We start from the raw sequence: 14905 nt of genomic DNA on the forward strand, positions 1-14905 counted from the left end.
TAAATAAATAATATAAATTATGTAAAGTGAAGATATGATGTTAGCCTCCATACTAATGTAAAATGAATCTACTACCCTACCTCTGGCTGCATGAATGGTTAGGTATTTAATCAATGCATAAGGGAATAATGGTTGATAAAGATGATACTTTATTTGACTTTTAGTGTTTCAGATTTTAAAGTGTTCACTTTGTAAACCCTAATATTTTAAATACCTAGATGAATATGAGATAAATGTGTCTATTTTTTTCTTCTGTAGCTAGAAAAGTAACTTGGAGCACTATTGCTTTTAAATGGATTTTTTAAATTATTTTCTACCCTTCAGGTGATTTCTGAAAAACTAGGATAACCTTTTTTTGGTTGGTAACTGAAAGATTTGAGCCTTGCTCTCAACAGGGATTAGTTTTTCCCCTGGTTGAGACAAAAGTGTCTCAAGACATTTTTCATTTTTGTAACTGAGGGGATGAGGGCACAGGACACTGCTGGTATCTAGTAAGTAGAGGGAATACAAAGGACGATCTCCATGCCAAAGAATTATCCAGCCCAGAATGTCAATGGTACTAAAGAATCTGGGTTAGAGGAATGAAAATTATATTTTATTGTTATTAAAATGTTATAAGCCACTGCAATTACAAAGAATTTTTTTAAGTTTTCATTTTCATAGTCATTTGTTGATTAAACTTACCTTTTCCCCAAGGATTATTCCTACCCCACCCCCCTGAGTTATTTTGCCTCTGGTTCATGATGGTTTGTAAAATGTTAATTAATTTTTATTTTTTCCTATGCATGCCCTCAGAATTCTGAATTTTTAATTTTGTCCCATCCTTTTAAAAGGAAATCTTTCCATCAATAAGAGGTGAAAATAAAACTCAGACACTTATATAGCCTTAAAAAAAATTTAAATATTTTTATCATCTCTGATTAAGCCAAAGAGGTAGGAATATGGTTGTGTGTTGCCATGCTAGCACATGCATATAGTGTGAACAGCATATATCATTCTGATTTCATATCACATGATTTCACTGATTTAATATTTTTATAAGAAAATACTAACATGATTGAAAATTACACTATTAGCAATAGTTTTATCATCACTGTAGAAAACCTCCAAAATGCTTATTTTGTATGAAAAGGCTTATTTCTCATCAGAAGGTAGTTCAGAGTAAGATTTACTTTTTCTGTGGTAGGGCTCGTTTTTTCCAACGTTTTGGAATACTTGAATATTCTTTGCTTACTATCTAGGATATTTCTCAATTTTAAGGGGACTCTCTAATATTGATCCATAGGAAGAGGCATTTCAGCTTTATTTTAGTCAGGATATTTTAGAGAGTTCATTGTACACCGTTTGCTTGTTTAGCTAGTTCATGCTTTTTAAATGAAATGTCCAAATGTTACCACATACTATATTTCATCAAATCTGAGACACCATAGATTTTTTTAGATGCATTCCAATTTCAGAAATGTTAATATTAAAAAAAAAAAAACTTTATTCAATAAGCTAAAGAATGTTAGACTAGCTTTTGGTCCTGTGAAAGAAGTAGGTACAGTGAAAAAACCTTGTTCTTAGTTAACAGGAATAGCATGTGGAATTACCCTGCAGGTATAGTATTTTAATTTTTTTTTTTTTCAGATAAATATTCTGTAGCAAAGAAATCTGTAGCAGCAAAAGGTCAACTAGACAGGTAGATCAGGACCTTCATCTTTTGAGTACCATGTCTGTCTCTGACACACCCAAGGCCTCATTGTTGTACACTGCCCTTTATTTTCAGGGCTGGTCCCAGAGTAACTAGAAATGATTCACTTGCCTAAAGGCTTACAGTGCTTTAATGTCTAACTTGTAGAGATATAATTTCATAATAAAGTGGGGAAGTCATGAGTTGACCTATGTGAGAGAGTTGAGGGATAATTAAACTGGCATGATTTCTACAAATATGCTTTGGGGGCATTTCATGATGACTTTTCTGTTGCATAATAAGCAGTATGGGAGAGCTTGTCCCCTTACTGTTCTGCTATTGCTCCTAAGGCAGTGATACAGCATTGTTTTGGTCCAGCTCCATCAATTCTGACAGAGTAGTCTGTACTCTGTTTATAAATTGAGTGTGAACAAATGATATTCCATTTTGCATAAAAGAGGACTGAAACAGAATGCCACTGGAAAATAGAAGTGCAAATTAAAGACAAAAACCAAAAAAAAATAGAAATTTTATACCATTTGAATTTTCAGTAGCCATTGATCCACTTTGTATGGCAGTCAGATTGATGCTTCAGATTAATTTAGGGAAGCGAGTTGGTCATTTGTTTGGCTTGTTTATATCATTCAAGTGCTAATAAATGGTTTTTCACTTAAAATTTTCAGACTAATTACATGAACATTATTTTATATTGAAATTTGTATTCAGAAGCATCTTGAGAATAGCACAAATGACTTAGAAGGACAACTTCTTAGTTCAAATTTTGACATTGTCTCTTAAAAACAGTAACTTCATTAATATATAACCAGTCTTGCCTTTATTTTCACACTCTATAAAACACATAACATTAAAAAGTTGTCAAAGGGGAGAAAACATGTACATCTGCTTAAAGTTATACTTGGAAATATATTGGAGACTCAACAAATATTAGTTTCTTCCCTTGGTCAAGAAATAATCTTAGTGGACCTCAGAAATTTTCTCGATCTAAAAAGGGACCGTTAACACTGGTTTCACAGTGTTGGTGTGAGGATCAAAGATAAAGTGATATGGAAGAACTTTAACCTTACACAGATGTCATTAGCTTTGCATTATTTTAATTAAAGCATATTTGAATTAAGCTATTTATGTACTTTGAAAAGATGTTATACTAAAAATATTTTAAAATGGTAAGTATAAAATACATGTGTTTTGATATTAAAAATGGAGGAAAAATTTCTCCTTTGAAAGATTTAATTAGGTTTCATGGGAACGCTTAGAAACTGTACATGTTCTCAAACCTACTTTATTTACATCTTATTCGCTACTCAACAAAAAATTAAAACCCACAGGATGGTGCCAAAAATTGAATTTATTATTACTTTGAAATTGTACTTGGGACACAGTGATTTAAAAACCTTGTTTTGTGTGAAGGACTTGAAGAAAGTCATGTATTGGAGCTAGAGAAGACTAAGGGAACATGTGATGTCTGTTTTTAATATATTAATGACTTTTGTATAAAAGTAGGAAAAGACTCATTCTTGGTTTCTTCAGAAAGTGAAACCTGAATCATGTTCTTTGAGTCAGATTTTGGCATTAAGTTAAACTTAACAATTAAAACTGGCCCACAGTAGAATGGGAGATAAGTTACTTGAATCCTGGAACTGTTCAAACAGCCTGGATAACCATGTGCTAGAGGTGCTAGAGAAGTGAATTCTTTACCACATGAAATTCAGGTGCAGTACTACCCAAGATCATAAAACAGTCTATCTAATTGGGACACTAAAGATCATCCAGACCAGTGGTTCACAAGTGCTGCTTTGGATCATCTACATCAACACTGGATGAGCTGTTTGTTTAAAAAATAAAATGTCTTCAGCCACTGAATCAGACTCTCTGCTGTTGGGTCTTAGAACTCAGTAATTCTTGCTATCCTTGATCGGCATTTGGGAACCACTGGCCTGGACCAAGCCTCTCGCTGTGTAGGTGGGTCCTCTGAGACTCAGACTCATTAAGAGACTTCCATGTGGTTCTACAGTGAGTTTCCTGGTGAAGCCCAGGCTCTTGATTGCAGTTCAGTGCTCCTTCTACTCTTCTCTACTACCTCTATGCTCTAATTTACCTGAAATAAAACACCACTTCCATGGGGAATTTTCAAATTTGCATTTGCAATTTTGTCCTCAAATTAAAATTTACTTCTGAACCTGGGATGTTTTTCCTCTCCCCTTCAATATGTTCCAACAAGACTACATGAAAGGCCAAAGGAAGTACTTTTTTTTTTTTTCCTCTTTTCCAAGAACCACTTCTCAAGTAGCAGTAAAATAATAATTAAAAGAGTTACCCAACACTTTGCTTTTGCAGATAAACCAAGGCCTGAAGAGGTTAAATTGTAACCTATGACAGTTATCTCCTAAAATTATTTCCTGATCCCCAATTCAGTTCTCTCTCAACTATTCTTCGTTAATGGTTGCTGTAGGTTACTTCATATACACACATGTAGTCATTAGCTGCAAGGGTTTCATGTTAATGTATATGTCCCTTGCTGCTTAATTGTATATGTACAAAATTTGAAACCACTCTTGGAGCCAGAATCAGCAAGCAAGTCCTAGTGATACCATCAAATACAAAGAATAGAAACACTCTCTAGAGATAAAATTGAGATGACAGCATTAATCTAGAGATAGTATTTCCTGATTCTTTTGGGACTCATTTATTTATTCAATAAATATTTATTAAGCACCTTTTCTGTGCGAGGCCCTACTTGGGCGTGGTATGCAATAGTGAAAAAAACAGACAAAAAACCCTTTTTCAGGAAACCTGCATTCTAGTCAGAAGGGGATGAGGTGGATGGGTTTGGAACTGGTTACAATTTTAGAAAGGTTGCTCAGGGAAGGAAATAAGGAAGCAAGGCATGTGGGTATCTAGGGAAACAATGTTCCAAGGAACAGCAAGGAAAGATGTTGTGAAACTGAGTGTGCCTGGAGTGTTTACAGCACAGAAAGAGTGTGTATGGCAGAGCAGAGTAAATAAGAGGAAAAGTAATGGGAAATTGGTATGTTGTAGGCCACCCTAAGGACTGATTTCTACTTTGGGTGAAATGAAAAGCCATTAGAAGGTTTTAAGAAGGTTAAGACTTTAACAGTAGCACCAAGTACAGTGTGGAGAATAGAACAAAGAGGCAAAGGTAGAAAACTGAAAGACCACTTAGGGAGTTACAGGAGTAATGTAGGTGAGACATACTGGTAGCTCAATCCAGTGTAGTAATAGTCAGATTGTGGATATATTTTAAAGTTTAAGGCTATGAGTTCATTTGGATCAAAACTGTCTGATGGTAAAAGAGAGGGAGGAGTCAGGAATGACCAAAGACTTCTTGGCCTGAGTAACTGGTAAAATAGAGTTTATTTTACTGAAATGAGGAAGACTGTGGAAGTATAGATTTGGAGGGAAAGATCATAGACATGTTAAGTTTCAATTACATATCCAAAAATAGATGTTGAAAAAGCAACAACATACATAGGTCTGAAGTTCAGGAAGGACTCCAGGCTGGAGAGAGGAAAGCTGTTTTTATGGTCCAGATCTTTGTTTAGAATCACCAAAGAGATGTGATTTTAACCAATAGAACTGTTGAATATGTATGGTCAGTGGAAACAGTCTCATTTTCTTATGCTACTCATCTTTATCAGTGGTATACTTTTTAATAAAATAACACGAAGTAACATCTACTGAGTGTATATATAATTTAAATTGAGACATTTTTAATTGTCTTTGATTCTTATTACAGATTATTTAAAATAAAAATGCATCGTTTCAAATATTGTTTAGAGTCTTAGATATATTTTGTTATACAGGCATGATTTTTTTCCATGTACTTTTTCTTAAATATGTGGAAACTTCTGACACAGTTTCAGATACTTAGCTAAGGTCTGAATTAGATGTTTATCATCTGTTCGTCTGTCCTGTCTTCTTTAATTCTACACCCTATCCTCCAAAAGCCTTGATAAAAGATATGTCTCATATATTAGCTTTTTTTTTTGAGACAAAGTCTCACCCTGTCACCCAGGCTGGAGTGCAGTAGCGTGATCATAGCTCATTGCAGACTTGACCTCCTGCCACAGCCCCCCAAATAGGTGGGACTACAGGCGCATTCCACCATGCCTGGCTGATTTCTTATTTTTTTATGGAGACAAGGTCTCATTATGTTGCCAGGCTGGTCTCAAATTCCTGAGCTCCAGTGATCCTCCTGCCTCTGCCTCCCAAAACTGCTGGGATTACGGGAATGAGCCTACGCACCTGGCCTAAAGCTACATTTTAATCAAGTCAGCATAGTTATCCATCACTCAAAATGAGCATGTCCTTATACTAGTGTCCATGCGTTGTCTGTGATATAGATGGAGAGGAATAGCATTTTATCAAAACCCACCTCAAATCCTGTGAGGGATGTGAATCAATAAATTAATGAGTTTGTTTTGTTGATACCAAATGGAGAGACATGAGTGGAGATTGATCACTATAAGTTATGTCAAAGAGGTAAGTTTAAACCAGTATTTGAAGTTATGTGAGAGAAACCAAACAAGATAATTAAACTTCAAATTAACTGCTTTTAATTGGTCATGTGTATACATATACATGTTTATGAGTATTTTACATTTCTATGTATAATAAGTCCTCCCCCTGACCAAAAAAGGTACAAAGTAAGACTCAGGGTGAATGTTCTGGATACATGTATTTGTAGAAGCAAAAGGAAGGGACACAACTGGTTGGAACCAGTATTTCCTTAACATTAGGTGGTAATATGGAATATACTGTGGAAATAAATACCATTGAAATGTTTTATGGTATTGCCAATTTAACACATACTTTATGATAAGAAAGATGAGAAGAAGTTCATTGTAGATTCCACAGAGGTAAATAAAAAGTATTCCAAATACAGCTCCTCATATCCTTAGTGTATCTCTTGTCAGTTATTACATATTTCATGTCTTGGATCAAGTTTTCTTGTTTGGACAAGAAATGGAATGGCAAAATCCAGATCTTTTTAGCTGAAAACTTCACCTATTCTGTATTCACCCACTTCTGAAGTGGACACAATAATTCTTACAATGGTACTTAAATCAGTATAGACTTGCAGAAAGAAAGGCCTGCTTAAGAATGTTCTTTCATTTAAGTATTATGAGGTTAATTAAATGTGTGAAATTGTAACATTTTGAATTATTCACATGGCATTTTAGTTTTTCCTTTTAAGAACCATGGCTTTTCTGTGCAGGTGTTCTTCACTGGGGGGAAAATAATAATGTTTTAAGATGATCCCCTGATGTCATTTAAAGGAACTCTTATTTCTGAAGCATAATTGTGTGTTTTTGTGTTTTTATAGTGTATCTCTTTCTTATCCGCTTTTGGCCTTTGTTTATATTCTAATTTTACCACTATCAGCTACTATTTTCTATTGTTTATTGTTTTTATTGTTTATTCAATTTTCTATTGTGTATTTGTTTTCACATAACAAATCAAAGCCTGTTTAATTTGTGGAAGACACTTGTCAAATGTGTAATATATCCAGTTACTGATTTTTCTCTGAATGATGTTGCTCGTCTCCTTTCAGATGATGCCTTATTAAAACCGTCTAATTTTATGGTGCTCAAAATTGTCAAAATTTTCTATTATTTACTCAGTAACCGAAAATGATGTTTCTGGAATAAAATTTTGGCTTCTCAATTAGTGACTTGGTGGTAGATGAACATATAACTATTATAATAATGTAATGAAAAACTATTTTTCTGTCAAACATGATTTTTTTTAAACCTTTTACAAAATGAAAGTGGTTGGTAAGCGATGAAATTAAATGCATTCTTCAATGCCTTGTGGAAAAAATGTCACTGTAAGGAGCCACTTTTTATACAATTCTACCTTGTTCAACTATGTTTGTGTGTAGATGTGAGTTTTCCTTTATAAGCCTATAATTTGGGACATCTGTTAACACAATAAAAATTTCTAATTCTCTTTGATAGAGCTGGAGCGGACCAGAGAAATTGCTTGCTTTAGATGAACTCATTGATAGTTGTGAACCAACACAAGTAAAACATATGATGCAAGTGATAGAACCCCAGTTTCAACGAGACTTCATTTCATTGCTCCCTAAAGAGGTAAAGATTATCAATTACATTCTTCATTGGGTGTTATTTGAATATATAACTCAACAGCTACCACCTTTAAACATTGTCATGCTAATTATTGTATTCAGTATTGTCAGTTTGACACTCTTAATTAGTGGTAAAGAGGGCTGTAAATTGATACATTGCCATGACTTAATAATGTAATTGTCAGATTAAAGTATGCATATGGACTAAGTAACTCTTTTCCACTACTTGAATAAGTCATATATATGAGAGTAACTGTTGAGTTTCACTAATTTGATTATTTATTTACCAATATTTTTTTGCCGGGTTATTTGAAGCCCAGCCTTTAGTTATCTTGGTATATTCATTATAGTAGATTTTTAAAAATTCTGACCTTATTAAAATAGCAATATTTTTTCTCTTATTTTATTGTATATCTTAAGTCCCTTCAAGACCAATAGTTTTTCTCTGGTACTTACATCGTGTAATTATTTTAAATACAAATATTATAATTTCACGTGTGTATATTTTTCTAATCATTCTCCTCCCCATCTCCATTACACAAATACAGATATCCCATACTAATTATATGCTAAAAGCACTTCTTTGGGAATTATTTATGCCTATTTCTTTTTATATTTTTATGTAAGCTGAAACTATTATAGACTGATTATATGGGCATTCATAGCTATTATATGGGCATTCATAACTATAAATAAGGCATAGTTTAGATACAGTTCCTTTATTGATATTATAGACCTAGTAATTTTATTTTGTCAGTGAACAGAAATAATATAACATTAAATAATCAGCATCACCATGATTTATATTTTCGTAAGTCATGTGTGTATGCCACTAGTTATATATCAGCTAAGAATACAATATAAAATACTAATATACCATTTCAAATTATCCTGAAACTTCGAATTTGAACAGAAACGGAGTCATTTTTTAAGATTATCATTCTAAATATCCTAATGATATTAAAGGTAGTCCCAATTAGAATTGCATGTTGGATATGAATAAAATAGTTGTGTCATATTTAATGCATGGAACCAGCAAAGAGCAAAGTATAGAAAATCTCTTCTTCCTGAAATGCGTTTTCTACTGAGTGCTTTTTAAAAATGACGTTGGCCCAGAAGAAAATTTTTAGTTTTGCTAACTCGTTCTAAAACTGAATCCTTTGAATAGATTTAGCTTATGAAAGTGACATCAGCTCTCTTTGCTTCCAGAAGGGCATTAATAATAGGAAACACTTACATAAGTATTTGACTGAAAGTGATTTTCTTCACCTTTGATATATTCTCCGTAGTTTTCTTAGTGATATCCTCCGTATTTTAGAGGGTATCATTTTGGTTAAAAGGCAGACTTTCTCATTTCATTTTTTTCTGTTATTTCTAATAATGGTGAGGTTTTTGGTTTGTTTTGCTTTATTTGAATTTCCATAATAACTTCTTAACACGCAAAATGTGGTTTAAGATCAGAATATGAAAGTATTTTGAAAAATCTAAGAATTAAAAACAAATAATCAATAACCAGGGTAAATCCAATAAAGATTCTTTCGGTTTAAGTGTTCTTTTAAGGATTGCCTGGGGAAAAAGAAGTGAAATTAGATAGGAGACTAAGGGAGAGCCTTGGTTTAGCATATCATCTGTGTTTCCCTCTTGTTTTCAACTACCAGGAAAAACATTTCCTGTTTTGAAAAATGCTTGTCTATGTGGATAAATAATGGTATAGAAAATATCTTCTCAGAAACAAAGTATTATTATTTAAAACATTATTACCTTCTTGTCAGGAAATGGACTTATTTTTCTTATAATTCCTTTGGACATATCAAAACTATTTACAAACATTTACTTACTAATCTCAAAAAGCTTGACAAAAGTCTCACTAGTTTCACATGGGAGGGTTGTGATGAATAACATTGTCTTTATTTTATAAGTGAATACCAGGAAAATCATAATCTTATAGTAGGTGATCTAGAGCAAAACCTGAAATTCTTAATAGAGGATTAGCCAACATTAAAAAAAAATTTTTTTTCCTTGACTAGTTTAATCCACTGAAATACAGCAAATCTGGGAAAATACTGGCTACCTTCTATGTACAACGTGGTTGTCTTTTATATAGGTTATAGAGAAAAATAAAAAATAGCAATTCTTACAGAGTTGGACAAGGAAAAGATAATTATCTGAAATAGGTTTCAATTCAAGAGCTTTTCTCTGGCAGAAGTGGTCTTTAGGAAGAAATACTTATCTGGGTTTTACCTTTAAAACAAATTAATAGAAAACTGCATTAACTGCATGACTTGGCTATAAGAAACCCGTAACTCCCTACCATAGTGGTGGGACAGACAGAGTCTCACTCTGTTGCCCAGGCTAGGGTGCAGCAGAATGATCATAGCTCACTGCAGCCTCAAACTCCTAGGCTCAAACGATTCTCCTACCTTAGCCTCTTGAGTAGCTAGGACTACAGGCATGTGCCACCACACTTGGTTAATTTTTTGGGGGCGTGGGGGTGGGCATAGGGGCGGATGTCCCTTTTATGAGAGTACTAATTCCATTCATGAGGACTCCAACCTTGTGACCTAATTATTTTCCAGACACCTCACTTCCTACATTGAGGGTTAGGATTTCAACATGAATTTGAGGGAATATAGACATTCAGTCCATTTCAGAGCCCTACATGACAAAACCTTGCTTCCTTTGAGGGAACTGGTATACTCCCTCATAATACATAGTAAGAATCATGCAACTAATTGCTATTTTCTTTTTGGCCTGGCAGTTTAATTCAAAACCTTGTAAGACATACCTTGTTGACAGCATATTTGTGCTCTACTTTTTCTCTAGTTTAACCTTCTTTTCTGATTTTTTAATTTGTATTTTTTTTGTTTTGCTTTGTGTATTTTGTGTATTGCTTAGATGTTTTGATGGAACTGGCTAGATGTAAATAGGCAAACATTTAATAAGTTGAAGTTCTTGGTTGAGTTAGGGTCTTCACTACTTTTAAGGAAGGTGTGCCAGTAACCTATAGAGTTAGCACTTCAACTTTCTTTAGCGCCTTAGTATTTCTTTATGTTTCTCTTTAATGCACTGGACTAGATGATCTCATAATCGCTATTAATGCTGGAAATTTTACCTGGTGATTTGGGGATATACTTTTGAAATCTAAGCTATTCTGGATTTGTTGTTTCCTAGTCTTTAAGATCCATTGACTATTTCTGTATATTACCTGATTTCTACTTTAGTTAGGTAACTAAAGCAAAGAATAGACTTTTTCTGTTTTTAGATAAATATCTTGGTCATTAATTAGCATCTCTTTTGCACAAATATTTTTGTGCCTGATAACTTCTATGTTAAATTACAATTACACACAGACTAATAATGGTAACATCACATTACTGCTATACTGACACAAAGTGAACTTGCTTAGGCTTTGATTGATTGCTAATTCCCAAATTAAGTGGCTTTTGGAGTATCCGTTAAGTACAATATTGAGATTACATATGTGTGAGTATTGTTGAATATAGTTATACCTTTTTATTTTAAACGACTCAGCTTCTCTGCATAATACTGGTCTTCTCTGATATACCAAAAGTAATTATTTCACAAAAAGTTTTTCACTATCATTCATCAGTAGTAGTAGTAAACTGAATACCGGCTGGTTGGAGTATTTTGTATACACAGTATTTACTGAGTATACTGAATATATAATATTCAACAAATACATAGTAAATATGTAATTAATGGTAAGTTTTTGCTGTTGTTGTTGAGACAGAATCTTGCTCTGTCACCCAGGCTGGAGTGCAGCGACGTGATCTTGACTCACTGCAACCTCCACCTGCCGGATTCAAGTGATTCTTGTGCCTCAGCCTCCCGAGTAGTTGGGATTATAAGTGTGCACCACCACACCTGGCAAATTTTTGTATTTTTAGGAGAGATGGGGTTTCACCACATTGGCCAAGCTGGTGTCGAACTTCTGGCCTCGAGTGATCCACCCACCTCGGCCTCCCAAAGTGCTGGTATTACAGGAGTGAGCCACCACACCAGCCCATGATGAACTCCTTATATATGTAAAGTCATTGGGAAAGCATAATTTATATTATATAATTTATATTTAGCATCAAAAATAATTAAAATTGTGCTTTTACTCCCTATATGACCCTTGACCCTTTAATGGATAATTTGTTTTAGTTCTTGTCATTTAGTTCTTGTGAAAACTGAACTTAATTGCTCTATTTAAGTGGTTTTCCTTGTATCATAATTTAAAATTTTATGTGATATGTGAGGCTATTTGAATAAACAGAGGCTATAATTCCCCTTTTTTTCTCTTTATTTTTCCTCTTTATTTGAACTGACACACTGAAAAAAATTAATAGTTTACAAGTATTATAAACAAAATTTTTTAATCAGTGGTATACCAAAGAGTTAGCTCAAATATACAACTCTGTGTGGCCCATCAAGAAGATCCTTGTAAGTAATGTAAAGTAATTAGAACTCAATTACTTTTATATGTCTATGGAATGGTTTAATAATTGTCCCCCTTTGTCATTTACAGTCAAGGATGTAAGTGTTTCAAAAGTTCATTATGATAATAAACACTTTGATTTGAAGACTGTTAATTATGATATATATCAATCAGAAATGATCTGAAGTCATGCCACACAGAATATATAAAAATTATTTCTTGTCTGTCAGGCAAGCATTTAGGTCCTATCTTCAGTGAATTTACATTGTAGTAGGATAGAGAACAAAGTTAAACAACTAATAACATTTTTTTAAAAAAGAATTATTAAGTTGAGGCTCACAGAGCAAGGCAAGAGCAGAGACAGAGAGCTTTAATCAGTAGTCCCTGAAGAGGTAAAGAGTAGAGTGAAGTTCATAAAAACCATAAGGTGTGTGTGTGTTTTTTATCTGGTATATATTTGTTAGGACTGAAGTTACTGCCTTTCATAATTTTAAAAATCAGAGTGCAGAATTATATTTATCAAGTATCTCATCCTGTGGAGAATAATTAACTTATATAATATATATATATTTAAATATGGGTATTATACTATGCATTTTTTTCTTAGTTGGCACTCTATGTGCTTTCATTCCTGGAACCCAAAGACCTGCTACAAGCGGCTCAGACATGTCGCTATTGGAGAATTTTGGCTGAAGACAACCTTCTCTGGAGAGAGAAATGCAAAGAAGAGGGTAAGGTTCAAAATTGCACAGAGAATATGTTTATACTTTGAAAAGCAGAGTGATTCTGAAAACAAGTAGAAAAAATAAAAATAATATTCACCTACTTATAATAAAATCCACAGATTATTCTACACATTGAAATGAGCCAAATCTTACAGCTAACCCCTTTAACAAGCAATATAACTAATAGCAAATATATCTGATTTGCTTCCTATCACTAGTAGAATTAATAAACAATGAAAAAGTCAAGATGTGGATGATTTAAAGGAAACCCCAAAATTACATTTCCAATTAAATATCCAAATATTTAGTATTAATTAATTCTTTTCATAAATGTTTATTGAACACCTCCTATGAGCCAGACATTTCTTCAAGGTGGGGGATATAGCAGTGAACTGAAGTTCTCTTTCTGTCATGGAGCTTATGTTCTTGAAACCTATTTTTTTCCTTAGTAGAGGAATAGTTATCCTTTGTATTGGGAGAGCTGTTTTGTTGTTTTTATTGTTGTTTTCCCCAGCAGACATCCAGAAAAATATTTTTGAAAAAATATAAAAGTATTATGTGCCTCAGAAGCAAACTTTTTTTAGAAAGAATCATAGAGCATGATGCAGGTACTCTATAGGTGATCATTCCGTTCATGGTGGTTATAGTCAAGTGGGAAGCATTGATGGTTAGTCCAGTTAATAAAGGTTTGAGGTAAAGATCCAGGGTACTTGGTTTCTCATCCTGCTTTTCACCTCTGTAGGACTTGGATTAATCAGTGAAATCTTCCTTCTTAAGTATCTGTATACATAAAGTGGGATTAATCTCTGCCTTCCCTTCTCCCATATAATCATTTTTTTAATGATCTTTTAAAAATTGTAATAACATATATGTAGTTTATCAATTTAACCATTTTTATATGTACATTTCAGTGGCATTAAGTACATTCACGTTGTTCTGCAACTATCACTATCATCTGTGTTCAGAACTTCATCTTCCTCACATGAAACTCCATGCCCCCTGTTATAGCTCCCCATTATTCCTCTCCACAGCCTCTGGCAACCACCCTTTTACTTTCTGTCTCTATGAGTTTGACTACTCTAGCTACCTCATATAAGTGAAATCATACAATATTTTTCCTTTTGTAATCAGCTTATTTCACTTAGTGTAATGTCTTCAAGGTTCATCCATGTCATAGCATGTGTCAGAATTTCCTTTATTCCATTGTGTATATGTATCTAATGCTACATTTTGTTTATCCATCTGTGGATGGGCCCTTGGATTGCTTGCACCTTTTAGTTATTATGAGTCATCCTGCTATGAACATAGGTGTACAGATAACTGTTTAAGGCTCTGCCTTTAATTGTTTTGCTTATGTATCCAGAAATGGAATTGCTAGATCATATGTTAATTCTGTGTGTGTTTTGGGGAACCACCAGACTATTTTCCACAGCAGCTGCACCATTTGCACAAGCATTCCAATTTCCTCACATCTTCACCAGCATCTTTTAGAATCATTTTGAGAAATGAAATAGTGAATACAAAAATATGCCATATAAAGTGCAAACTTTACATTATTGCTATATACTGTGATAACAGTATTAGAAATTGGACAATGTCTTACATTTCAGTGGTTTCGAGCAGAGAGAAAGATGGAATACTTTATAAAATGTATAATTGTTATTATACATTTGTATAATATGTTGTTGGTGAAGGCAATTTACTCTTGACCTCTAACACTTCAGGGATTGATGAACCGTTGCACATCAAGAGAAGAAAAGTAATAAAACCAGGTTTCATACACAGTCCATGGAAAAGTGCATACATCAGACAGCACAGAATTGATACTAACTGGAGGCGAGGAGAACTCAAATCTCCTAAGGTAACTGAACTCTGCACAGTGTAACAGAAACCATTAATCAGTGTTAGTACCTAGTGTACTATTTCACTTCTTGGCA

At 33.6% G+C, this 14905-nt stretch overlaps 1 protein-coding gene across 5 annotated transcripts in view; it reads left to right on the top strand.

Moving 5' to 3' along the window:
- Positions 1 to 14905, top strand: part of LOC105463486 (F-box and WD repeat domain containing 7) — a 210782-nt gene that overhangs the window by 186618 nt on the left and 9259 nt on the right. For all 5 annotated transcript variants that reach the window (XM_011710595.3, XM_011710597.3, XM_011710596.2 and 2 more), the window contains 3 exons: positions 7672 to 7806; positions 12851 to 12974; positions 14693 to 14829. In XM_011710595.3, the coding sequence (XP_011708897.1) occupies positions 7672 to 7806; positions 12851 to 12974; positions 14693 to 14829 (396 nt within the window). The remainder of the gene's footprint in view (positions 1 to 7671; positions 7807 to 12850; positions 12975 to 14692; positions 14830 to 14905) is intronic.

This window comes from Macaca nemestrina, chromosome 3 (assembly GCF_043159975.1).
Source record: "Macaca nemestrina isolate mMacNem1 chromosome 3, mMacNem.hap1, whole genome shotgun sequence".
NCBI classification, from domain to species: domain Eukaryota; kingdom Metazoa; phylum Chordata; class Mammalia; order Primates; family Cercopithecidae; genus Macaca; species Macaca nemestrina.